Source organism: Aulonocara sp. 'chitande type north' Nkhata Bay, linkage group LG14 (genome assembly GCF_057382095.1).
Source record: "Aulonocara sp. 'chitande type north' Nkhata Bay isolate Kocher_YH1m ecotype deep benthic linkage group LG14, A_spYH_male_GT1.1, whole genome shotgun sequence".
Lineage (NCBI taxonomy): Eukaryota > Metazoa > Chordata > Actinopteri > Cichliformes > Cichlidae > Aulonocara > Aulonocara sp. 'chitande type north' Nkhata Bay.
In genome coordinates, this window is record NC_141357.1 from 23,625,521 (window position 1) to 23,653,373 (window position 27,853).

At 39.9% G+C, this 27,853-nt stretch overlaps 1 protein-coding gene and 1 long non-coding RNA gene across 3 annotated transcripts in view; one reads left to right on the forward strand and one right to left on the reverse strand.

Annotated features, from left to right (window-relative positions):
• LOC147314596 (uncharacterized) overlaps window positions 1-25,419 on the reverse strand; it is a 51,556-nt gene extending 26,137 nt beyond the window's left edge. For both annotated transcript variants that reach the window (XM_086261645.1, XM_086261644.1), the window contains exons 1-8: window positions 25,337-25,419; window positions 25,183-25,215; window positions 24,230-24,275; window positions 19,741-19,895; window positions 18,431-18,562; window positions 17,950-18,150; window positions 12,979-13,080; window positions 12,603-12,803 (exon numbers count right to left, since the gene is read on the reverse strand). In XM_086261645.1, coding sequence (XP_086117771.1) covers window positions 12,603-12,803; window positions 12,979-13,080; window positions 17,950-18,150; window positions 18,431-18,562; window positions 19,741-19,895; window positions 24,230-24,275; window positions 25,183-25,215; window positions 25,337-25,364 — 898 coding nt within the window. In that variant the 5' untranslated portion in view covers window positions 25,365-25,419. The remainder of the gene's footprint in view (window positions 1-12,602; window positions 12,804-12,978; window positions 13,081-17,949; window positions 18,151-18,430; window positions 18,563-19,740; window positions 19,896-24,229; window positions 24,276-25,182; window positions 25,216-25,336) is intronic.
• Window positions 3,020-5,685, forward strand: LOC147314598 (uncharacterized). The gene is made up of 2 exons (XR_015124690.1): window positions 3,020-3,159; window positions 3,246-5,685. It is a non-coding gene; the product is annotated as an uncharacterized LOC147314598 (long non-coding RNA).
• Window positions 25,420-27,853: the final 2,434 nt, after the last annotated feature.

The window sequence follows — 27,853 nt, forward strand, 5'->3', positions numbered from 1 at the left end:
CGATCCAGAACAGATTGACCTATGGCAGGAGCATTTTCAGATGATCACTCTAACCGAGATCATGCGTCAGAAAGATGATGTGGCCTTTGCAGAGATGCTGAACAGGATTAGAGTCAAAGAAAAGACAGATGAGCTTTCTCAGTGCGACAGAGATTTGTTGTCACAGGCTGTGACTGCACCAGAAGAATGTCCAACTGAGGTCTTACACATTTATGCCACCAACAAGAATGTGGAATCCCACAACACAGATACCCTGAAGAAGCTTCATTCAAACATCATAATCATCAATGCAGACGATTTCCAGAAGGATAAATGTACAGGCAGAATGGAACAAAGAGACAAACCATTTACAGGTGGGAGAAATGATTTACCTGACACTCTGAATGTTGCTGAAGGAGCTCGAGTCATGCTGACCAGAAACTTGGACACACTAAACGGTTTGGTCAACGGTGCTTTTGGTATACTGGTAAAGGTGGTGAGATCTGAAAATGATGGACACATAATTAAACTGGGGCTCAGGATGGACAACCGGCAGCCTATGAGACACAACCGCAGTGCTAATGCAGCTTCTGATGATCTGGTTTACATTGAGAGAGCAGAGGAGAGTCTGAAGTTTAAAGGAGCGGTACGCAGACAGTTTCCTGTAAAGCTAGCATTCGCTTGCACAATTCACAAAACTCAGGGTCTTACAACACAGACAGCTGTAGTTTCAATGAAGAACATTTTTGAACCAGGTATGGCTTACGTTGCTCTCAGCAGGGTGACGTCTCTCAGTGGACTCTATTTGCAGGACTTGGATGAGAAAAAGATTTACGCCAATCCCGAGGTAACTGCAGCGCTCCAAACCATGAGACAAGCCAGTGTTGAGGAAATGATGCCTCTTCTTCAGGTCAGAGAAACAGCCAGCAGACTTGACACTCTTACACTGATCCATCACAATACAGAGGGTTTGCCATCTCACATCAGTGACATCAAGAGTCATCATGAAATGTGTTTAGCAGATGTTTTGTGTCTCACTGAGTCTCACCTTCAAGGCTCCTTTGTTGCAGACAGTCTTCATTTGGACGGCTACACCATGTTCAAACGCAACAGACATGTGTCCTACACAAACTTTCCTCACATGGCCAGCAGAAGTGGTGGGGGAGTTGTTGTGTATTTAAGGAATCATTTTCAGGTTCAGGTAAAACAGTATCTGCATAATGTCACTGATCTTGAGTTTTTAGTGTTGAAGGTTCAGGCTCCATTCCCTGCACTCATTGCTGTTGTGTACAGACCCCCTGACTACAGTTTGACACCATTCATGCAAAACCTGGTAAGTCTTTTAGATTCACTTGAAATAATGGACTGTCACCCAATAATTGTGTGTGGAGATTTTAATGAGAACCAGTTGCAGAGTGGAAGAAAACAGATTCTGGAGCAGTTTCAGTCGAGAGGGTATTCACAGCTGATCACTTCTGGCACTACAGACAAGAACACCCTGCTTGACCTCATTTTTATTTCTCAGCCACAGAAATGTCTATATTCAGGTGTTCTGAGATCATATTACAGTTACCACAACCCTGTGTTTTGTGTCCTGTCCTCGAGCCAATCATGAAGTCATCTGGTGAGTTTTGAAACAATTACAGATCATGTTTGTTACAGAGTTTACTGATTGTAGAGCATGAAAAATATTTTTCATTGAAAAAATTGTCTTCCCTACTCTGTCTGTAAGAAGACCCTTTCTTATTGCAATGTTATTAATCATTTCACCAAATCATTGCTGAACTTCATGCAGAGCAGAGAACATCTGCTATCATGCACCTCTGATCTGAAATGTGCTGCAACATTTATTAAACCAACATCATTTCTTTTATTCTCATGTTTTAAATGACTAAATCTTTTTACTGTGACGTATGTAGCTCAACAAACGAGATCTTCCCCTCCAAGGGCTTGAAAATATGAAATAGTAAATAAATAAATCCCACATAAATGCAGGTATTTATTATGGGTCACATGAATAAATACAGACAATTATATTTTCTTGATTATAGTAGCTTTTGTAGAATCAAAAGTTTTTGTGATGAATGAGTTTTTGCTTATCATGTTTTACAGGTAAAAAATGTCAAAAGTTATAAACTATCTTTAGGCTACCAGAGATGTCTATAATGATACATTATGTAGAGAAAAACATTAGTACAGCTTACAGAATATGTATAAAAACTGATTTAGAAGTAAATGGATAGTTTTCTGAAAGTTCCCGACTACAGTTTAACACCACCCACCCAGATCAGCCCCCAAGTGTCTATGTAATGCTGGTATGGTGTGTGAGTTTGACTTGGCCTTTATCCGGGTGGGTTTGGGTTTGGGTGGATAAAGGCCAAGTCAGAATTCTCTGAGCAGCTGGAAAAAGCTGCTAATAAACAAAGACATCAAAAAGTGTGGGCTTTAGGTGTAGCCCCCGCTTTCTGATGCACTAATTAGACTTAGTAACCGACACCCCATACCAGCATTACATAGACACTTGGGGGCTGAGCTGGGTGGGTGGTGTTATAAGCACGTGTTTTGTTAGATATATTTTTTCAGACACCATCTTCATGAACTGCTGAGCCAAACCTGATCCATCAGTGCTGGACTGCACAGATAACTACATGCCACAAGGAGACTGCTGTGTTATGAATTGCCATACCAGTGTGTCTTCAATGGAGAAGATGACACACCCATCACCTGACCTCCTGCCTGATCTGGAGACCATCATCATGCTACCACACTACACACCTCTGAGACCATCAATGATGACTCATACTGAGGAAACTGTATTTCCTGTCAGAGATGCTCAGTGATCCTCAGAGCAGAGAGAGGTATCATTCTTTATCTTTGATAAAAAAAAAATGTCAGTGTTTTTAATTCAATTAATTAATTAAAATCCTGTTTATTGCATAAATAATTCCACACTCAAATGATTATACTTGTTGACACTTTTTGAGTTTTAATTCACATTATGGATTACAAATCTATGCTTTTTCTACTCTGTCTCTCGGTGCAGGTATTGCTGTCTTCTGAGTTCTTCAGTGTTCCAACTGAGACATTCAAACCTCACTGCAGAGCTCATGTCTTTCCTCACCATCATGTGAGTGTGAGATTGCTCTGGATTCTGGTTATATGGCCTGCAGCACCTATAAGGTATTTCAATATTGTTCATTGTATAACTTATTTGTAGTTTTTAGGCCTTAACACAAATAAAATGTTCCTTTTTCTGTATTTTTTAGAATAAGCTCGTCCAGTGTGCCTGCATTCCAGCTTCACAGAAAAGAACATCAGACACCAGCGAGGGAAGATAAGAAAGACAGACACAACAACATTGTCATCCCCTATGTAGCCGGTGTATCAGAAAAACTCAGGAGAGTTTTCTCCAAATACGACATCCCAGTGTACTTCAGACCCAGTAACACACTCAGACAGAAACTGGTTCACCCGAAAGACAAAACTCCTAAACACAAACTTAACAATGTGGTGTACGCTGTACAGTGCAGCGAGGAATGCCCAGACTTCTACATCGGAGAGACCAAACAGCCACTTCACAAGCACATGGCACAACATAGAAGAGCCACCTCCACGGGACAAGACTCAGCAGTTCATCTGCATCTAAAGGACAAAGGTCAGTCTTTGAGGATGCCAATGTTCACATTTTGGACAGATGGAGGAGTGAAAGAAGCCATTTACGTCCACTGTGAGCGACCATCTTTAAACAGAGGCGGTGGTTTATGACACCAACTGTCTGCCATCTATAATCCAGTTTTGAGTTCCCTCCCCAGACACCGTAACGTCCACTCACATCCTGGGAGTGGGCGTGGGTGATTTCCTGACCTCGGGAAATCACATGATAGGGTGGGGCCAGGTTTCACAATGAGCTCACCCGAAACCCTGGCTGATTGGGACCCACACCCACTTTCACACCTTGGCTCATGTGATTAGGTAGAGGATCATCAGGGGGTTCTTTGTCCCTCTTTGGGGGGAAACTCCCACTGGGTTTAAATCTGGGACTCTCCACCATTGACCCTTAGAACTGAAGAAGCTTCTCGGATGAGAGGTGAAACATCTTCAAGGAACTCAAAGAAGTCCAGACGCTTTTCTTTCCAAGCTCCTTAGACTTCACTTGTGTTAATTACATTTTATTTGTTGTTGTTTTCTTTTAGATTTATATGCAGTGATTGGATGTGGTGGAGCTTTGTTAACCGTGTGGAAAACACCTGTTTGTGATGATATTTACAATGAGGCTTTAAGGTGACAGTTTCCATGTAATTTCAATCCTCTTACTAAGCAAAAACATGTTTGCAATTAACATATTTTTTTCAGTTTTGTCTTTTGGATTTATGGTTAACATTCCTCTGTGACAGCAAATACTAAACTGGTCCAAGTAACCAGCATATCATTGGTCAAAGGCAAAAAGGACCACATGTCACACTAGCAATGAATTTTTGACTGTGTTTGTGTTAGTATAGAGTAGGTCTAACAGTGGTTTTCCACATCTGCTCTAATATATATAGATAATGGGTCAGACATATAAAGTCATTTTGAAAAGTTCATAAAGGTCATTTATATGTGTTCCTCTTTATCATTTTATATCAGGTCAAACAGCAGACTTGAGTTTTGATCAGGGTAGAACCATAACATTCATGCTAATGGTTCTACTGTTTACAGTTACTTTATGATGGATTTCACCCTGGTCACAGCACTATCTGAAAAGCTGTTAGAGGTAAAGTTAAGCCAATTAATACCTCATCATAAGTCACTCTCTAACGCAGGGCAGTGATTATTATTCACTGTAATTTATTCCACAACAATGTTCTTTATTTGATTCTTTAAATATGCACATCGATTGTTTAGCTGTGTGACTCTCCACACCTGAAATATATCACAATGTGGACTTCATTTCGACAGTATTTTGTAGATTGGTACCATATTTATCATCGAATCATCTTGTGCATTTATTAACTAAATGTTGTTTGGTTTTTTTTTGTTTGTTTGTTTGTTTGGGGTTTTTATGTTGCCATTTTTACATTTCACCAACTGTGTAAATTCTGCAATTTTACCTTGGTTTTGTTTCACATCAGTTTATCTGCTGGCTGGTATTCCTGTCTTCCTTCTCTCACCCCAACCGGTCGCAGCAGATGGCCGCCCCTCCCTGAGCCTGGTTCTGCTGGAGGTTTCTTCCTGTTAAAAGGGAGTTTTTCCTTCCCACTGTCGCCAAAGTGCTTGCTCATAGGGGTCATATGTCATATGATTGTTGGGTTTTTCTCTGTATCTATGAAGCGCCTTAAGGTGACTTTTGTTGTGATTTCTTGCTATATAAATTGAATTGAATTGGTTTTCTTTCTTTTCTAATGTTTCTGGTCATTTTTCACAGTTAAACAAGTAACTTTGAGGTTACTTCATCGTTTTCAGCTGTTATCTGTATAAATTTTTTTCCTAATAATTACATTTCTGCAAAATTATAGCAGTTCTGGTAAGTTGTAATATTTCTGCCAAGTTATTATTATTTTTTAATCAATTATTACATTTCTGCTAAGTTGTAGCTTCTGGTAAACTACAACATTTCTGCTGAATTGTTATGTTTCTTCTAAGTTATTGCATTTCTGCTAAGTTATTACATTTTTGCTAACTTGATGTTCTTCTGCAAAGTTATTAAAATTTCAACAACTTTTTAAACACTGACTTTGATTTCTTCAGCTTCTTCAGCTATTTTCAACTATTTTCAGCAGACAGCTTCAGCTTTACAGTTTCCTCTAAGTGATTGCAGTTCTGCTAAGTTATTCCATTTTAGCAAAGTTCCTTTGCTTCTGCAAAGTTTTTACAATTTCTGCAACTTTTCAGCTTTTTCAGCTACTTTTTGCATACAGCTTCAGCTTTAAGCATCCACACTGCATTTTCGCAGGAAATGCAAATTTTTCTAGTTATTATTCTAGTTGCTTCCGTACACTTTTTGGCACTTAACTACTTCCACAATTTTCAGCCGATTTTCACCGTTCAAATTTTAAACTATTCTGCTATTTCTGCTAATTTACGCTACGATTTTTGCTATTTTTAACTATTATACTTTTTAAAATATTCCACTTTTTTCCTTTAATTTGTCCCATTGAAATGAATGGGAAACTTCTGCAATTCTGCTAAAATTTGCTTGTTTTTGAAACTTAACTACTTCCTCATATTTTCACCTAGAACAACCATTCAAACTTTAAAATGTTCATAAATTATTGGGCTATTCAGGTATGATTCAGCTTTTTGAAATCTTTTACTGTTTTACTTTTATGCCTCTTAAAGTTTTGAGTTGCAAAATTGTGATTTTTCACAAAATACATGCGTTGTTATGGTTGCTATGCTCTTGGCTTCCAGTGTGCCACTGAAGGTTTTGCAATTTTCACTTCATGTCCGAACAACTTCTTGCTACTTGCTCAATTTTCACTCAACTTCCACAAATTATACATCAAAACGTAGGTATTTTTGCTGGCTTTCAGAAAATGTCACTATCATTGTTGTGGGATTTATAGAATTTTTGCAAATCTCCTCAGACCAACACAAGGTCTCAAAACTCTCCATATAAAGTCAATGGAGAGCTTGTTCAAAATCATCGCTGGATTTCTGTAATGAGAGGCATATTCGAATCGTCATATCTCCTTAACGAAGCGACTTTAAGACATGAGGCTTGTCCCCGAATATCTTCAGACACCCCTGACGCTCACAATTCAAGAATTTCTTTCTCACCTATTACCGTTCTGAAATGAGTTGGACTTGTTTGAGGGTAGGAAATTCGTCCTTCGCTCAGATTTCTTCAGATTTAAAACTCTGGAAATGAACCACTTTTTTCTCTCGTCATAACTTTTTTTTGGATTTCCACAGAGACCTGAAAATTTCCATGACTGTTCACCAAAGCCTGCTGTCTCTTACGGTGAAAGAATGATATCGATACTCCAAATAGATTTCGAGTTACAAAGCGTTGTTTGAGGGCAAGTCAAGGCAGTTTTTGCTTCGCTCTACTCAGTTATGGTGCATTAGAAGTCAAATATCTTTAATAATTCATATTTTAATGATAAATTGTAAACACTGGAAGATTCCCCCATCTCTTCTGAACAAAACGGTGTAAGAATGACCGCTCTAGCCCCTACGGTTTGGAAATTATGGTCATTTGTTTGAGGGGAGTCCTCACTATGAGAAATAGGCTGCAATAATCCTGTGCATCTCTGTGCTGCGTGTGTAAAAAGAGGCACCTGTTTTGGCGGGAAAAAGTACACAGGCTCTCTGATTGGTGGATTCAAATTCAGCAGCTCCCAGGCTGACCTAGAAACTTACTTCTCTCTCCCTGTGCATTTTTTTGCTGATTTTTTCATTTAACAAGTATATTTGAGGGACCCTCAGCATGTTCAGCATTTTTTCAGCTGTCCATTTTGCTTTTCCAATTTTTCTGTTTAACTGATTACTATTGTGCTAAATCATACTATTTCTGCTATTTTATAAGATTTGTGCCTAATATAGTATTTCTGCTAAATTACAGTATTTCTGCTTTTTATACTATTTGTGCTAAAACATAGTATTTCTACTAAATGTAGTATTTATGCTTAATCATACTATTTCTGCTTTTTATGGGATTTGTGCCTAATATAGTATTTCTGCTTTTTATAGGATTTTTGCTCAAACATAATATTTCTACTAAATGTAGTGTTTATGCTTAATCATCCTATTTCTGCTTTTTATAGGATTTGTGCTTAATATAGTATTTCTGCTAAATTATAGTATTTCTGCTTTTTATAGTATTTGTGCTAAAACATAGTATTTCTACTAAATGTAGTATTTATGCTTAATCATAGTATTTCTATATATTTCTATATATTTCTGCCAGGTCCCCAGGCAGCCAATCCTCTGTGAGGACTTAGACATTCAAATTTTCAAATCAGGGCCTGCATGGTTTCCCAGCCAATCATATATGTGTCCTGAGGCATTCAAATTTGCATATTGGGGCCTTCATGGCTTCTAAGCCAGCCAATCATATCTGAGGGCTGAGGAATTCAAATCCACAAATCAGGGCCTGCACAGCTTCCCAGCCAGCCAATCATGTATGTGGGCTCCAGGTATTCAAATTTGCATATTGGGGAATTCGTGGCTTCTAAGTCAACAAGTCATCCATGTCATATATCTCTAAAAATTCATATTTTAATGATAAATTGTCAACACTTGAAGATTCCCCCATCTCTTCTGAACAAAACGGTGTAAGAATGACCGCTCTAGCCCCTATGGTTAGGAAATTATGGTCATTTGTTTGAGGGGAATCCTCACTATGTGAAATAAACTGAAAGAAGCAGGTCTATGTCTCTGTGCTGCGTGTGTAAAAAGATGCACCTGTTTTGGCGGGAAAACGTAAACAGCCTCTCTGATTGGTGGATTCAAATTCAGCAGCTCCCAGGCTGACCTAGAAACTTAGTCCTCTCTCCCTGTGTGTGTGTGTGTGTGTGTGTGTGTGTGTGTGTGTGTGTGTGTGTGTGTGTGTGTGTGTGTGTTTGTCTAGTGGGAGAGAGAGGACCCTGCCCTTATTTGGCAGCATGTCATTGTAGGATTTAAATTGAACATAGTTAGACTGGTTGACTGGATTAGAGCCTGTGTTTGTGTGTCCCTCTGTGCATTTGTGTTTCAATAAGTTATTACTATTCTGCTAAATCATAGTATTTCTGGTACTTTTCGGTACTTGTGCTAAATACAGTATTTCTGCTAAATCATACTATTTCTGCTTTTCATAGGATTTATGCCTAACATAGTATTTCTGCTAAATTATAGTATTTCTGCTTTTTATAGGATTTGTGCCTAACATAGTATTTCTGCTAAATTATAGTATTTCTGCTTTTTATACTATTTGTTCTAAATTATAGTATTTCTGCTTTTTATAGGATTTGTGCTTAATATAGTATTTCTGCTAAATTATAGTTTTTCTTCTTTTTATAGTATTTGTGCTAAAACATAGTATTTCTACTAAATGTAGTATTTATGCTTAATAATAGTATTTCTATATATTTCTGCCAGGTCCCCAGGCAGCCAATCCTCTGTGAGGACTGAGACATTCAAATTTTCAAATCAGGGCCTGCACAGTTTCCCAGCCAATCAAATAAGTGTCCTGAGGCATTCAAATTTGCATATTGGGGCCTTCGTGGCTTCTAAGCCAGCCAATCATATCTGAGGGCTGAGGAATTCAAATCCACAAATCAGGGCCTGCACGGCTTCCCAGCCAGCCAATCACATATGTGGTCTCAGGCATTCAAATTTGCATATTGGGGAATTCGTGGCTTCTAAGTCAACAAGTCATCCATGTCATATATCTCTAAAAATTCATATTTTAATATTAAATTGTCAACACTTGAAGATTCCCCCATCTCTTCTGAACAAAACGGTGTAAGAATGACCGTTCTAGCCCCTACGGTTAGGAAATTACGGTCATTTGTTTGAGGGGAGTCGTCACTATGAGAAATAGACTGCAAAAATCCTGTGTCTCTCTGTGCTGCTGCGTGTGTAAACAGATGCACCTGTTTTGGTGGGGAAAAGTGCACAGCCTCTCTGATTGGTGGATTCAAATTCACCAGCTCCCAGGCTGACCTAGAAACTTACTTCTCTCTCCATGTGTGTGTGTGTGTGTGTGTGTGTGTGTTTGTGTGTGTGTGTGTGTGTGTTTGTGTGTGTGTGTGACAGAGAGAGAGAGAGAGAGAGAAAGCCTTTTAATGGGATGATCCCATTGTAAGATTCAAATTCAATATATTTAGACTGGTTGACTGAATTGGATCTTGTGTGTGTGTCTCTCTGTGCATGTGTGTTTCCTCATGTGTACATATTTGTAATTGTGTGGCAGTCATAAATTTTTTTGCTGATTTTTGTCATTTAACAAGTATATTTGAGGGAACCTCAGCATGTTCAGCATTTTTTCAGCTGTCCATTTTGCTTTTCCAATTTTTCTGTTTAACTTATTACTATTGTGCTAAATCATACTATTTCTGCTATTTTATAAGATTTGTGCTTAATATACTATTTCTGCTTTTATAGGATTTGTGCTTAATATAGTATTTCTGCTTTTTATAAGATTTGTGCTTAATATAGTATTTCTGCTAAATGTAGTATTTATGCTTAATCATACTATTTCTGCTTTTCATAGGATTTGTGCTTAATATAGTATTTCTGCTAAATTTAGTATTTCTGATTAATTATAGTCTTTCTACTAAATCATAGTACAGTATTTCTGCTTTTTATGGGATTTGTGCTAAAACAAAGTATTTCTACTAAATGTAGTATTTATGCTTAATCATACCATTTCTGCTTTTTATAGGATTTGTGCTTAATATAGTATTTCTGCTAAATTATAGTATTTCTGCCAAATTATAATATTTGTGCTAAAACATAGTCTTAATTTAAAATTACAATATTCATAGTTCATCACAGTGTCTCTGGTAAATCACAATATTTCTGCTCTGTTGTACTATTTTTCTAAATCATAGTGTTTCTGTAATGTTTAAGTATTTTTGGCTAAATATATTCTTTCTGTTATCTTATACTATTTCTCCTAAATTCTTGTATTTTTGAGAAGTTATCATGTTTCTGGTAAGTTACAATATTTCTGCTAAATTCTGCTATGCTATTGTATTTCTGCCAAGTATTATGTTTCCTCTAAGATATTGCAGTTCTGCTAAGTTATTCCATTTTAGCAAACTTCTTTTGCTTCTGCAAAGTTTTTACAATTTCTGCAACTTTTCAGCTTTTTCAGCTACTTTTTGCATACAGCTTCAGCTTTAAGCATCCACACTGCATTTTCGCAGGAAATGCAAATTTTTCTAGTTCTTGTTAATCTTTGATTTCCTCATGATTTATCATTGCTAGTCTCTCAGTTTCTGTGTTTCTAGTTCCTTAAGTCTCCCTGTCTCACCACGTCTAATTAGGTTCAGCTGTGTCTCCTATCTGTTGTGCATTTCCCTCATTACCTTGTGTGTATATTTAGGGTGTGCTTCCTTCAGTTCCTTTTCAGACTATCTGCTTGTCATCCTTTGTTTTACCTGAGCTCCCCTTCTTCATCCTCTTCATAGCTATCTTCACTTCCTCCTTACCAGTCTGCATTCCCTGGTTCACTAACTGCCCTCCATTCATCTTTATCTCTCATTTTCCATTTTAATCCTTAATACACTACTACCATTTAATCATTAGTAATTATTAAACTCTGGCTTTCTCTCTTCTCTATCCCCTCACCCCAACCAGTTGTGGCGGATGGGTGCCTCCCATGAGTCTGGCTCTGCTACAGAGCTCTTCCTGGTAAAAGTACCACTGTTGCCAAGTGCTTGCTTATAGGATAATGTGTAATTGTTTGGGGTTCTTTCTAATATTATAGGTTCTTTACCTTGCAATATAGCAACCTGATAACCCCAACCGATTGGACAGGCAAACCGCGAGTGGACATGGTGGACCCAACGTCACATTTTGCCATGATGGTGGGTTAAACATAACATGCCTTGAAACAAAGGTTGATATGAATTGATGCTATATAGAACACTGAACTGAATTGATGACCAAACCATTTTTCTGGTCATTGTAGACTGGTGGCAGTGACCACATCAAGAACCTGGAAAGACTCATCCTTGATCAGCTCCATATATGAACCTCTTTCAATTCGCTTACCAGCCCCGTCTTGGAGCTGATAACGCCGTCATCTACCTGCTCAACCATGTCTATGCCCATCTGAATCAGCCAGCAAGGACTGTGAAGGTCATGTTTTTTTTTTACTTCCTCAGTGCATTCAGTACCATCAGGCTGACCATCCTGTGTGAGAAGCTGACAGCAATGCAGGTAGATGCCTCTCTTGTGTCCTGGATTGCTGATTACCTGGCTGAAGGTTCATGTGTGTCTTCAAAACTGTGTCTGACGAGATGATCAACAACACTGGGGCTATTCACCCTCTACACCACTGATGGGAGACACTGCACAGAGACCTTTAGAAGTTTTCTGATGAGTCTCCGGTGGTTGAATGCATCAGTGAAGGTGATACATTGACGTAGAGTACCAGGTACTCGACCACACATGGACTCCTTTGTTATGTGGTGCAAGCAGAATTATCTGGAGCTCAACATTACAAAGACCAATGAATTGATTGTGGACTTTAGGAGGATTATGAAACCTGTGACCCCTGTTTCAATCCAGGGACTCCATGTGGACATAGTATGTATAAATACGTTAGAGTACACATTGACAATAAACTAGACTGGGCTAAACACCACTGCACTCTTCAGGAAGAGACAGAGGTGGCTGAAGTCTGTTAATAATTGCTGAACAATGCTCAGGATTTTTTATTGTTCTGGTTACTAGTTAATGACTTGGATCAACTGTGACCACATCATTTCCTCGAGCCGTCATAAAGTATTGTGATTCTGATTATTGGATTTAGCAGTCCATGCTGCCATCCCAAAATCACAACAACAGCTCCATATCATGGAGTAAATGTAGCCTTTTTCCACCAACTAGAATTTTGCAAAGATACAAAATGCCAACTGAAATTCAGTTGAATATCAAATGTAATTTCTAAGATGTGCATGAAATTGTATTAGACAAGTTCTGACCTTCAAGCACAGCTGACTCCTCTGAACAGCAAGATGAATTCTTCAATTGTACTTCAGCACTTTCCTTTTTCCAACAGCAGCACTCGGTCTTTGTGTTGAACTGGTCATGATAACAGCACTGGTGATCTGTAGAGTTCCTTTCAAGGATCTTCTTATCATTAATTGGACCACAACACAGCTGCTTTTCCACATCATATGTCTCTGTGGAAAAAGAACCAGATACTAGAAAATGAAATGCATATAGTGTACTTTATGCATAATTAAGTTAATGTTAAACTTTTTTAAAGAAACGGGTTTTATATGTTCCTCATACAACAGATCATTTAAATACTTTTTTTTATAGTGAAATACTTGTATTTTGATTAGCTCTGCTTACCTTTATCACAACATCTGTGTTGTGGTGAAGATTTGGCAACAACAGTTGACTGACAACATAAATGCTTATGTATGTTGAAGGTTGTATTTCCACATAAAGGAGCTGTAGAGTCAAAGACCAGGTCAAAATACACACATCATTCATAGTAACCAGCATAAATTTCCTTTAGAAGAAGAACAATAGGAGGCAGAGCCTTCAGCTTTCAGGACCCTCATATGTGGGGGACAGATTTGGGAGACAGACACCCTCCCTGCTTTCAAAGATTAGGTTGAAAACTTCATTTTTGATAAAGCATATAGTTAGGGCTGGATCAGTTGACCTTGAATCTTGCCTTGAGTAGTTCTTCTTCAGTCACATTTTCCACTACAGGGAGTGCAGAATTATTAGGCAAATGAGTATTTTGTCCACATCATCCTCTTCATGCATGTTGTCTTACTCCAAGCTGTATAGGCTCGAAAGCCTACTACCAATTAAGCATATTAGGTGATGTGCATCTCTGTAATGAGAAGGGGTGTGGTCTAATGACATCAACACCCTATGTCAGGTGTGCATAATTATTAGGCAACGTCCTTTCCTTTGGCAAAATGGGTCAAAAGAAGGACTTGACAGGCTCAGAAAAGTCAAAAATAGTGAGATATCTTGGGGATGCAGCAGTCTCAACATTGCAAAGCTTCTGAAGCGTGATCATCGAACAATCAAGCGTTTCATTCAAAATAGTCAACAGGGTCGCAAGAAGCGTGTGGAAAAACCAAGGCGCAAAATAACTGCCCATGAACTGAGAAAAGTCAAGCGTGCAGCTGCCAAGATGCCACTTGCCACCAGTTTGGCCATATTTCAGAGCTGCAACATCACTGGAGTGCCCAAAAGCACAAGGTGTGCAATACTCAGAGACATGGCCAAGGTAAGAAAGGCTGAAAGACGACCACCACTGAAGAAGACACACAAGCTGAAACGTCAAGACTGGGCCAAGAAATATCTCAAGACTGATTTTCTAAGGTTTTATGGACTGATGAAATGAGAGTGAGTCTTGATGGGCCAGATGGATGGGCCCGTGGCTGGATTGGTAAAGGGCAGAGAGCTCCAGTCCGACTCAGACGCCAGCAAGGTGGAGGTGGAGTACTGGTTTGGGCTGGTATCAGCAAAGATGAGCTTGTGGGGCCTTTTCGGGTTGAGGATGGAGTCAAGCTCAACTCCCAGTCCTACTGCCAGTTTCTGGAAGACACCTTCTTCAAGCAGTGGTACAGGAAGAAGTCTGCATCCTTCAAGAAAAACATGATTTCCATGCAGGACAATGCTCCATCACACGCGTCCAAGTACTCCACAGCGTGGCTGGCAAGAAAGGGTATAAAAGAAGAAAAACTAATGACATGGCCTCCTTGTTCACCTGATCTGAACCCCATTGAGAACCTGTGGTCCATCATCAAATGTGAGATTTACAAGGAGGGAAAACAGTACACCTCTCTGAACAGTGTCTGGGAGGCTGTGGTTGCTGCTGCACGCAATGTTGATGGTGAACAGATCAAAACACTGACAGAATCCATGGATGGCAGGCTTTTGAGTGTCCTTGCAAAGAAAGGTGGCTATATTGGTCGCTGATTTGTTTTTGTTTTGTTTTTGAATGTCAGAAATGTATATTTGTGAATGTGGAGATGTTATATTGGTTTCACTGGTAAAAATAAATAATTGAAATGGGTATATATTTGTTTTTTGTTAAGTTGCCTAATAATTATGCACAGTAATAGTCACCTGCACACACAGATATCCCCCTAAAATAGCTAAAACTAAAAACAAACTGAAAACTACTTCCAAAAACATTCAGCTTTGATATTAATGAGTTTTTTGGGTTCATTGAGAACATGGTTGTTGTTCAATAATAAAATTATTCCTCAAAAATACAACTTGCCTAATAATTCTGCATTCCCTGTAATGTATTTATATTCTACTCTGCTTTCGTTATTATTAACGGCTCTTTTCCACATCATGTTGTTACGATTCGGTGTTGTCAGTGTTTTGTTTTAGACGTGACGGTTGTGTTTCCTGCTTTACTTTGAAAGTCTGTCTTATCTCAGTGTGTTCAATTTATGCTTCCTTGTCTCGTCAGTTCTGATTTGCCCCAGCTGTGTTTCCCTCCTGTTGTCCATTCCCTGATTGCTCCCTCTATGTATTTAAGCCCTGTGTTTCAGTTTGTCATGTTTGCGATCTCCCCCCCGGTTGTAAATAGTTTGGTGGTTTGATGTAAATAAATGTCTTATTTTGCTTTGATGCAAGTAGTTGTTGATACTTTCGTTTTGGGACTTTTTTTGTGGAGACCCGTAGTAGTTTGTTTGTTTTGTTTTTTTTCCTTATTTTTATTTTTCGTGTGTTGCACGCCGGTTGCCTAGGCCGGGGTGTAACAATGTGTTTTGTCCTGTCTTCCTCTCCTCACCCCATATGGTCACGCCAGATGGCCACCCTTCCCTGAACCTGGCTCTTATGGACGTTTCTTCCTGTTAAAGCAAAGTTTTTAATTCCCAGTGTTGCCAAAGCACTTGCTCATAGGGGGTTATATGACTGTTAGGGTTCTCTCTGTTTTCTTTTAATTATTTTAGGGTTTCACCTAACAATTTAAGCACCTTGAGGAAACTGTTGTTGTGATTTAGTGCTAAATAAATAAAACCTAATTTAAAATTAAATCGAATGAGTCCGAATAGAATAAAACACAGACCCTCTAAAAATTTGGTTAAAAACTTTTCTTTTTAAATGAAGCATATAATTAGGGCTGGATCAGGTGACCTGAATTCTTTTGTTGTGCTGTTATCTGCCTCTTAAGTCTGATGTCATTAGCCATTTCCTTGTCCATCCATCCATCCATTTTCATCCGCTTTGTCCGAGGCCGGGTCGCGGGGGCAGCAGCCTAAGCAAAGAGGCCCAGACCTCCCTCTCCCCAGCCACCTCCTCCAGCTTATCCGGGGGAATACCAAGGCGTTCCCAGGCCAGCCGAGAGATATAATCTCTCCAGCGTGTCCTGGGTCTGCCCCGGGGCCTCCTCCCGGTGGGACATGCCTGGAACACCTCACCCAGGAGGCGCCCAGGGGGCATCCTTGTCAGATGCCCGAACCACCTCAGCTGGCTCCTTTCAATGTGGAGCAGCAGCTGCTCTACTCTGAGCCCCTCCCGGATGGCCGAACTTCTCACCCTATCTCTAAGGGAGAGGCCAGCCACCCTTCGGAGGAAGCTCATTTCTGCCGCTTGTATCCGCGATCTCGTTCTTTCGGTCACTACCCACAGCTCGTGGCCATAGGTGAGGGTAGGGACGTAGATCGACCGGTAAATTGAGAGCTTCGCTTTTACACTCAGCTCCCTCTTCACCACGACGGACCGGTGCAGCATCCGCATTACTGCAGCTGCAGCCCCAATCCGTCTGTCGATCTCCGGCTCCCTTCTCCCATCACTCGCGAACAAGACCCCGAGATACTTGAACTCCTCCACTTGGGGCAGGAACTCATCCCCGACCCGGAGTGGGCACTCCACCCTTTTCCGGCTGAGAACCATGGCCTCAGATTTGGAGGTGCTGATCCTCATTCCCGCTGCTTCACACTCGGCTGCGAACCGCTCCAGTGCGAGCTGGAGGCCCTCACCCGATGAAGCCAACAGAACCACATCATCAGCAAAAATCAGAGATGAGATTCTGAGGCCACCAAAGCGAAAGCCCTCCGCCACTTGGCTGCGCCTAGAAATCCTGTCCATAAAAATTATGAACAGAACCGGAGACAAAGGGCAGCCCTGGCGGAGCCCATCACCCACCGGGCCACTTTTTAAACCGTGTGAAACACTGCTAAAATCACAGCGAATGTCACAGTCTGACGAGGGCAGACTGTAGGGGTTGACAAAAGGACCCAAAACGCAGACTCCAAGGAACAGGGAACAGAACTTGAAATGTTAACAAAAAGCGAGCCGTTTAATATGGCTGGTAAAAAAGGTACAAACAAAGGGCAAGGCAAACTGAAGCAAAATTAACACAAACCTAAACTGGGAAATCTAAACAAACAATAAGAAAAACCTAGAGAAGAAACTTGGAAGCGAAGCATGGCATAGGAAACATGGCGTGGACAACAGACGACCTGACAATGACACACTGAAAACGGAGGACTTAAATACACACAGGAGGATAATGAGGGAAGTGGGAACACATGAAGAAACAGCTGACACATATGAACATAACGACGTCACAAGGAGAGAGTAACACTAAAAACATTGAATATAGGAACACAGGACCCCTTCAAAATAAAACAGGAAATATAATGAGACGCAGACATGACAACATAAGACACACAGACATGAAACACACGAAGGGCAAGGGAGACTTCACAGGGGTTGAAAACACAAGGGGGAACTAATAAGCAAATGAACATAGGAAACCTAATAAGCATAAACATACTATAAACATCAAAAGAACTAAAACTCAAAACACTGGGTCATAAGACCCAGGATCGTGACAGCGAACTTTTACACTTTGTATTTTAGTCATAGTTTACTACAATCTCGTGATGTTTAGTTGACTAAAAATAGGCTTCCAAATTCTTTTACTTTTAGTCTAACTTATAACTAAATGTAAATGACAAGACAACAGACTGATTAAAACAAAGTCAAGATTTGCTGTCAAAATTAACACTGGACTTCCAGTGTTAATGACCCATAGAGCTTTTGGTTTAACATAACTACTGTATAATAACTTGCATGAGGGAAAACAGAAAATAACACATTGCTCAGGAAACGGTTCTGTTTGTTTGTTTGTTCTTGAATTGCAAGTTAGGTTGGGGCAGGTTTACTAATTTGTCTTTGCTTGCATACTTTCTAGTCAATCATCCCCCCCCCCCCCCCCCCCCCCAAGACTGCCCCCCTTAAGATTGATTTGTACAGTGACTCAAACTGCATCAACTTTCATTAGACTGGTCCCACACAGTGTTACATGCAGTTAAGTCCTGAACTGACCTGCAGATACACCAAAGTCCTTGAAACAACAGGATGAATCCTTCGATTGTATCTCCACGCTTTCCTCATTTGAACAGCAGCACTGAGTCTCTGTGTCATACTGGTTGTGACCACAGCACTGGTGGTGACTGGAATTCCTCATCAGAATCATCTTGCTCTCATTCGGACCACAGCACAACTGCTTGTCCTTATCATAAGCCTCTGTGGAAAAGACCATGGTGCTTCATTATATTTCTACCTCCTACAAATGTTGTACTACTGAATTATTCTACTGAATAAGCAATTGCACTACATTAAAAGAAAATTTTTCTGCTGTTTTCCAGAAAATTCTGTGATAAAACCACATTTATTATATATTATATTTAAGCTTCTCCAAAACAATTTGTATATTTTCATAGGTTTCTTTTAACTGGACAGTTAACTTTCCTTGGTATAGGGTTATAATGTGATGTTTTTCATCAATGTGTTCAGTTCTGCTCACCTTTACCACAGCATTCAGCCATTGGTCCAGGTTTTGCTACGATGGTTGATTGACAGCATATTTCATTGACTGGGTTGTACGCCTTCAGGTCACAGCACTTGGACACCTTTTCACTTAGACCCTGTGTAACAGCTGGAAGTGTGTCATGGTAAGTGCATTAACTCAGTACTAGAAGGTTCACAAGTTCCATGAGTCACAAAGCTCAATCTAAAAATAGCTAGGGGGTGTTTCACTTTTACGTAAACCAACCACAACAAACACAACCACAACTCTTGAGGGTTTAAAATATGTTTTTGATGAAGACTGTGGTGGTTTTGCACCAGTGTTTTTCGCAGTGTTTAGTCATGCACTGGAGCCATTAACTCTTGGGAGAAGTGAATGACTCAGAGAAAATTTACTCACTGACATTTTTTAAAAGCCCTTCATCTGCTTACTGCGCAGAATGTCAGTGTGAGTGACGTACACAGAGCAGTAAAAAAGGACTGTTGCAGCAGCTTTGAATAAATGAAAATACCTAACTTAGTTTAAGTGCTAACAGATGAATCCATGGACGAATCATTTATTAGCATGGTCTTTTTAAAAGCTCTTTTTTAAAGTTTTGTTTTAATCTTTTGTATGTGGCTGTTTCTAATCTCCATGAGGCACTTTGTAACCCCAAGGAAATTCAAAGCATGATCATTGCACATGGTTTATTTATGTTAGAAGGAGAGTAGCTGCAATAATTTTTAAGTTTCCAGTTTATTCGGTTAAGTATTAAGTTTTCTAGTCCAATACAGTTCAAATGTTCCACAAACTGCAGTTCCAACATTGGAGTAATATCTTGTTCCATAAATGGTAAATGGCCTGTATTTGTATAGCGCTTTACTAGTCCCTAAGGACCCCAGTCATCCACCCATTCACACGCTGGTGATGGCAAGCTACATTGTAGCCACAGCTGCCCGGGGGTGCACTGACAGAGGCGAGGCTGCCAAACACTGGCGCCACCGGGCCCTCTGACCACCACCAGTAGGCAACGGGTGAAGTGTCTTGCTCAAGGACACAATGACCAAGACAGAGACTGTCGAAGCCGGGGTTCCAACCGGCAACCTTCCGATTACAAGGCGAACTCCCAACTCTTGAGCCACATCGCCCCATAAGTGAAGCTGCTGCTTTAAACCTTTTTATGCTCATCACACCATTAACTAATACTTACATTATTAAATTCTCATTTTCACCTTGTTAAGGTGCCCAATTTCTTGCAAGATCACAAAGTCAAATTTCCACTTTGAATTTTAATTATTCTTTTGTTAGTTGTTTTACAAGTTGATTACCTGTGGTGCTGTGTCCATGTTGTATTTTACAACAAGTGGCTGTTCCAGGATTGTAAGGCTCCTTTCCACAGCAAAATAGACTTACACCAGGGTGAAGCTTATTTTCACAGCAAACAGCCTCTTGGATGTCATACTGTATTCCATTGCAGTCTCTTCTGAAAAGCATAGAAGACAAAATCCAGGACATTATCCCTGACACTCATTTGTATTCATCTGACATAAAAGTACATAAATTACGTATAAATATGAAAAACATTTTACAGCTAGACCTATGCGTTCCTTCATAGTCCCATGCAATACTGATCTCTGATGGACTGATATGAAAACACTGTAGTTGGACAGAACAGTTGGGTCCAGGTTTTGTTTTTTAAGAAGAGGCTGAACTACAGCTTGTTTAAAACATGATGGGATGCAGCCTGTAGCAAGGGACGTATTAATTAATCTCAGGATAAAAGGCCCAACAGTATTAAAAGTGCTTTTAAGCAAGCTCGGGGGGAGTGTGATGATCTTAGGTTACTAACTACCGCGGTCAAGTCCTTAAGGGAGACGGGATCAAACTGCTCTAAGACAGCTGAGCACACAGGAGAAGGACTCTGATCTGAGGCAGCAGACAACGAGACAAGGGCCCTAATCTATAGGATCTTGTCATTAAAAAATGCTAAAAAAATCATCGCACATACTTGGTGAAGAAGTGACTCCAGAATTATCACATAAACTAAGAAAGCAATTAAGAACATTAAAAAGTACCTGAGGCCTGTGACTGTTTACTGACACTAAGTTTGAGACAAACTGTGTCTTTGCAGTTTTTACAGCTTCTTGGTAAGCAGAAAGACGAGTCCTTAAAATCTGTAGGGAAACATGCAATCTGTCCTTTTTCCATCTCCTTTCAGCGCGTCTGTAGTCACGTCTGAGGGAGCGTGTATGTTCATTCAACCACGGCTCTGATAAATGCTTAGCGCGCACAGTCCTGAGCGGAGCAATAGAGTCTAAGATATCAGTGCAGGTAGAATGAAGAATGTCCGAAAGGTCCTCAACACTTTTACAGTTGGAGTTCATTATTCCAGAGTCCATAAAGGCAGCAGAAAAAGCGGGCGCTGTTAGTGCATTAAGCGCTCGCTTTTTGCGCGCTGGGACGTATGGTTTATCCACCGAGCAGCGCAGGATTAGAGTGAACAACACAGGAAGATGATGAGATGCGCAACTCGGATATTTCCGTGATGCACACCTCCAACCCGTGGGAGCGCACCAAGTCCAGTGTGTGACCTTTTTCATGCGTGGGACCAGTAACCCACTGGGTCAAGTTAAAAGAGTCAATAATATTTAAAAAGTCCTTAACCAAAGGTTTAGAGTCACAGCAGACATGGATGTTAAAATCACCAAGGATTAAAAAACTGTCAAATTTAAGAACGATTCCAGCCATAAAACCTGAAAACTCTTTGATAAAATCCTTGTTAAACTAGGGAGGGCGATATATGAGGGCACACAGCAAAGGCGCAGCAGAATTCAGGTGTAACTCAAACAGCTGGAGTTCAAAACTAGAAAATGAGTCGTGCTGTAATGTTTGATGGCAATGAAATCGAATGTTGAACACGGTGGCTAAGCCCCCCCCCCACCAGAGGACCGAGGGAGGCTGAAGAATGAGAAATTAGGAGGGACCAGTTCCGAAAAAGCTACAGACTCACCGGGTTGAAGCCATGTTTCTGTCAGAAACAGAAAGTCCAACTGTTGTGACTTTAGGAAGTCGTTTAATACAAACGTCTTGTTTGCTAATGATCTTACATTTAGTAAAGCCATTTGGAGTGTGTAGATCCTAACATCAGATGTTCCAGCTCGGTTAAGTGTGCGAAGATTTCCGTGGTCCACACCACATCCACGGTCCGAGGCCGCTTAGGGAAATAAAATGCTGAGAGCGGGGGATCAAGTGTCGTGGGAGCTCCAGGGACAACAGGCAGGATCCATCTAAAGATGCACTCTGCTGGTCCAGTAGTTCCACGAGAAGCACGGAGAAGAGATCGGACTTTGATGAGTGTACCAGCCCGCTTTCCTCGTTTCCTCGGGCGCTTCTTCCAGGAAGTGGTGTAGGAGTGTTGGCACAGATAAACCAGGATACAGGGCTCAAAAAGTGGTGGAGGAGGCCCATAATCATCTCCTGTCTCAGTTTGCTTTTAAGAGCCAGGTCATACGATGCTTTGATTTCTAAGAGTAACTGGCGATTGTACACACGCATGTTAAGATGTTGTTAAAATGAACGTCTTACCAAAATGTTTCTTTTTATTTCAGTCAATTCCCTTATTTTTGCCAAAACATTTTTTGTTATATTTTTTGTTACAAACATTATTTGTTCTTTCATTTGGGGAGGGAAGCCACCTAGGGTTTCTAAAACTTTGCTGCAGCGATGCAGATTTAGTGGAGGACTTGCATTACCTAATTTTCTAGCCTACTACTGGGCCGCTCACATCCATAAACTTTGCTACTGGCTAAAATCTTCTGGTTCCTCGTGGTGTAAATTGGAGCTATCATCATGTAAGGGCTCTTCTTTACCAGCTTTGCTCTATTCCTCTTTACCCGTAAAACCCTCTCTGTATACTGATAATCAGGTGGTTCTTAACACACTCAAAATCTGGTTTCAGTTTAGACGTCACTTTAAATTTGTAATGCCATCTTCCTCGGGTCCTATAAGCGACAACCATTTGTTTCCCCCATCACTTTTTGACTCAACATTCTCAGTGTGGTGTGACAAGGGTATAAAACAGTTCAAACATTTATATGTGGATGGTGTTTTCGATAGTTTTCCCAATTTGTCTTCTCATCTCTTACCCATTTGTTTCGCTATTTTCAAATTCGAAATTTTGTTGCCAAGTGTTTCCCAAATTTCCCCTCTTTACCTCCAGAACAGCAGTGGGAAACTACATTATCATTTGGTCCTCATCACAGAGGAACCATTTCGAAACTCTATGATACTATCCTGTCTTTTAGTAACCACTCTAATGTTAAGCTTAAGTGTACATGGGAAGGAGAACTAGGAATTCAAATACATGAGGAGTCTTGGGAACAGGCTATAGCGAGGGTACGATCTTCCACCTCCTGTGCTCGTCTTGGATTTATTCAATTTAAGGTCATACACAGGGTGCATTTCTCTAAGTCTAGACTTTCTGAATTGTATCCAGAAAATAAATGTGATAAATGCCACGGTTCTCCTTGTCACCTTAGCCACATGTTCTTTCTGTGTCCTGAGCTAGAAGGTTTCTGGACAGGGTATTTTGCTATTATGTCAACTGTTCTTGGGGTAACTCTTCATCCTTGTCCTCTGATTGCTGTATTCGGGATTCCTGATTGCTCACTTACACTTGATTCTACACAAAAGGATATTATAGCCGTCTAATATTGTTGCACCGGAAGTCTGTTAAGTATCCTACTATTTCCCGGTGGCTTAAAGATGTCATGTTTTTTTTAAACTTGAAAAAATTAAATACACGTTGAGAGGTTGCACAGCCAAGGAAAGGTCAATTGTATTTCGGTAACTGCAAGTACTGTGTTGTTTTCATTTTTCAATAAAAATATTTGCAAAAAAATAAAAAATTTGTTTCAATGTCCAAATATATATGGACCTATTTGTATCATTGGAAATGTGCACTGTAGCAGCAAACAGTTTGCAACCACGTGACATTGCGATATGATAGCTTTGTTGTATGTACAAGTCAGAAATAAACCAGGACAGATCACATTAACAAGTGGAAGAAATATTTTTTTCAAATCTTGGGAGACAAATTTGCCACTACAGGTTTATTTGGAGCAGCGGTTTTGTCTTTGGAGCTCCACCATGGATGCCACTTTTTCACCCAATTTCTTTTTTATTGTTGGATCATGAGCACCAAACTTAAGCGAGTCAAGTGAATCCTGTGGGTCTTTAAATGTTGTCTTTTATTTGTTGTGACCACCAGATATGCTCTAGGAATCATTTTGGTAGGCCAGCCACTCCTGGGAAGGTACACCACTGTTTTGTCCTTTTGTTCATAATGGCTCTCACCATAGTTTGGCGGAGTCCCAAAACCTGAGAAATTGCTTTTTAACCCTCTCCAGACTGATAGACTACTCAGTTGCTTTATTTTGCCTCTGTTCTTGAGTTTCTTTAAGTCTGACATTAAACAGGTTGTGTGTGGCTAGTGAAACTGAATTGAGCATTCCAAAAAAGAAAAAAATATCTTACTGAGAACCAGCCTAATTTATGTCCTATGTAATGGACATTTGTTTTTAGTCAATGTCTTTTGATTTATTTGAGCAACCCTACTAAGTCCTGTTGTACTAAATAGAGGACATCCTGGGCTTTCCATTGATATACTGTCTGGGTGGATTTCCAAAAAGGCAGGAAATCCCAAAACACTTTCAATGGGAAGTTCATTTTTTCCTCGGGGCTCAGGCATTTTTTCCCCATTATAAAAGGAGAACACCTCTGCACATGCACACAGTGAGTGAAGAGGGAGTGACCTACCGATTACAGTCCCTTCTGGAGGTTGCATTAGCTCCCACTGCAGGCTCTGTCAGCAAGCACAAGATCAAAAGTGTGAGTCACTGGAAATTTAATTAGAGTAAACTCTGTTCACATTTCAACAATCATATTTCATATTTCAACAATCATCTAGATTGATAGTAATTTTGTTAATCTGAAAGTAACACTGGGATTGCTTAAATATTGTATAGTTCATTGGTTACAGATGATTCACTGTGCTTTAATGAACAGCACAAGAGTGAGCTGGGGTTTCTTCACATGCGAGCATTAGCCAAGCGCCTCCACCCACATGTCACCCTAACAAAAGGATTGCCCTTTTTCTTTCCCAAAGCATCATCACTGTAAAATTCTACGTCAGGGCAAAATGCACACCAGAGACATTAGGAGGAGGGTTTCAGGCAAGAGAAGAAAATAATACCAAAGGCACAGTTTCCACGAACTTGGAGTTGTTCTTCAATAAATTAGTAGATAAAAGTATCATGCACGTGACAGTGCTTATTGCGTCATCACGCACATGAGACTTAAAACCACTTATCTGCTCTTAAAAACAATGATGCCAAATTGACATGGCGCATTATGTATAAATACATGCAGCCTTAGAACCTATAACTCGTATACAGTACTTATATAACTCCATCCACCGTCTGCCTCTTAAACACAAACATATATATGCACAGACGTACAACAAAGCAGTCGCGGAAATTGAAAAAAATAAATAAAAGAATCTATATCAGCTGTGTGGAAATAGTGATCAAGTGACCCTTCAATCAAACTCTCTCTCTCTCTCACACACACACACACACACACACACACACACACACACACACACGCACGCACACACACACACACACACACACACACACACACACACACACACACACACACACACACACACACACACACGAAAAACAAGAGAAAAAGAAAGAAAAACTCACCAGAATTAGTGGTTAAGCCAAAAATCAGCCAGGCTGAAATGGACATATAAGCATTATTAAAAGTATATATATATATGTGTAAGTAGAGAATCAAATAAATTAAGAATTTATCTCAAATAATCCTAAAGTCATTTTGTAAACGATTTCAACCTACCAAATCCTAGACCCCAAAGAGGAAACATTTGGAAGCCTTTTAGTAGAATCTGAATGCCTGAATATGAGAATGAAATTCAAGCAGGGAAAAAACTGAAGAATTTAAGCTGTTTTAAAGCCACACCCCCACGTGATATAGTCTAAAAATATGACATGTATAAAGACACAATCAGCGTGCTTGCCCAACACGTTTAGACCCAACAAGCGCTTCGTCAGCAAGAGGTGTACGATAGACACGCCATCGTGACTTTAATATTTTTGCTCAGGTGAAACTTAAAAAGAATTTAAAACTGGATCACCAGATTTCAAAACTGGTTCCAGCACTGACTTTTCCCTTACCTGAAATAGTTGACGATGTTTTTCACCGACTCTGATTAGTGGCTGACCTGCTCTGCCACCTGAGCTACAGCCACCCCGATATATGTTATTTATTTATATATTATTCTTGATGTTGCCCTTAAGACACCCGTGGGAGTTAGCTTGACATTTTTTGGAAAGTGTTTGTGAAGGACATCTCTTATAGTTAACATGCCATACAAATATGGTCCATATTTTGCCGACAAGAGCTTGTTCCCACCTGCAGTCCTCCGACCGCTCTGCCTCTCCTAAGAGAATATATTAAATGGCTTAAAAACAAACGAACAGCATAAACACATCGTTAAAAGAAACAGAATCTCCATTCCACATTGTCCAGTTTCAGTTAATATCTTTGTCGACAGATTTGTGCTTTTCTCGTTTTGCTCGTCCTCAGGGCACAATTGAAAATTAGTTTGTTAAAAATTTTAGTGAAGCAAATTTTCTAGTACTTATGGGACTTTGAAGTGGTTTTCTGGTGAAGATATCGTCATCGTTAACACCATTTAGAAATCAAACTACCATATCTTATTTCGTGGGTGCTTAGTTAAAGAGCCTCAAAAACCTCTATAGCAAATTGCAAACAAGTGGAAGTACACATAAAAAGTGCAAGAAACGCAGTCTATCTATCTATCTATCTATCTATCTATCTATCTATCTATCTATCTATCTATCTATCTATCTATCTATCTATCTATCTATCTATCTATCCATCCATCCATCCATCCAACCTGTGAAGACACAATGAAGAACGAGGCTTCAAAACGCCCAATATCATTATCAATAGCGTAAAATAAATTTTAAAGAGTTACAACGATTTTTCGATGATTATCCGAGCTGGATAAGCAGAAATGATGTCTGCAGAGATAAACTGGGCATGGGGGGTACGCCGAAATTTCCCGGTGGCTTGCGGGTCGTTTTGGCGTGTTATGATCTGTCACATTGACCAGCAAACACATTCAGAACCACGGAGAATTCAAGCTGCAGGTACGGCTCTCACAGCCAGATTTACCAAGTGGTAGTAAGTTAGATACATTTGCATGAGGCAGCAATCACAAAAATGCTAAATGGGAGGGTAAAGTTATTCAGTTGCTCTACAAACAATGCGCTACTTTATGTGTTACAGCCAGGGTATAACTTGTTTTAATGCTTTATGCTGTCTTTCATTGGTTTGGTTTTATGGATCTTTGTATATAGTTTGCATGCTTTTATTTTGAAGTTATTGGGTTTTTTTTACTTCCTTCCCACACCTTGATCAAAGCAACTCTCCACAATTGCTCACACACTCACACATAAAAGATGGGAGGTGAGGGCAGTCAGAGGGAGAAGAGTCACAGAGCATGTACAGAAGTGAAGCATGCATTAAGACTGCATAGTGCATAGAGCAACAGGATAGAAAAGCCACACAGATTCCAAGGACACTGGCCCTTGAGCAGGCAGACATGAGCAACCATCAACCTACCAAAAAAAACCAACCCCACTCTGGTTTTACCCATGTATTTTCCTCCCAAAGCAGCTATATATATGGTAATATTAGCAATTAGTAATTATGAATTACTCTGGGCTTTTTGGCTTTGAAGAACACACAACACTCTTTATTCCATATCCTGAAGAGTTCTCGTGTTACTAAAGATGATTGGGTACCAACCGAAAATAATAACATCATCACATTAATATGTGCATTTTTAAAAAAGAGATAAGAAGATAAGATAAGATAGAACTTTATTAATCCCTCGGGTGGGTTCCTCTGGGAAATTCGGTTTCCAAATAGCACAGCACCGATAGAAGTTACAGAATGTGAGCAGAATACCATATATACACATATAAAAATACAGAGACATATATAAATAAAGCGTATACAAAAGGGATAAATAGAATAAATAGGAATAAGAATACAAGGGAATTGCACATTTCAAGTATTGAAGTCTATTGCACCGTTGGTTATTAACAAAAAGTATTGCACAGTGAAAAGGCACTACAGCTTAGTTGTTCCCCCCTCCTTTGTCCTCCTGTTTCTCCTCCCTCTCTCCTCCAGAGAGGAGTTAAACAGTTTGATGGTGTGTGGGACAAAGGAGTTTTTAAGTCTGTTAGTTCTTGTCTTTGGGAGAAGCAACCTGTCACTGAACAGACTCCTCTGGTTGTTTATGGCCGTGTGCAGAGGATG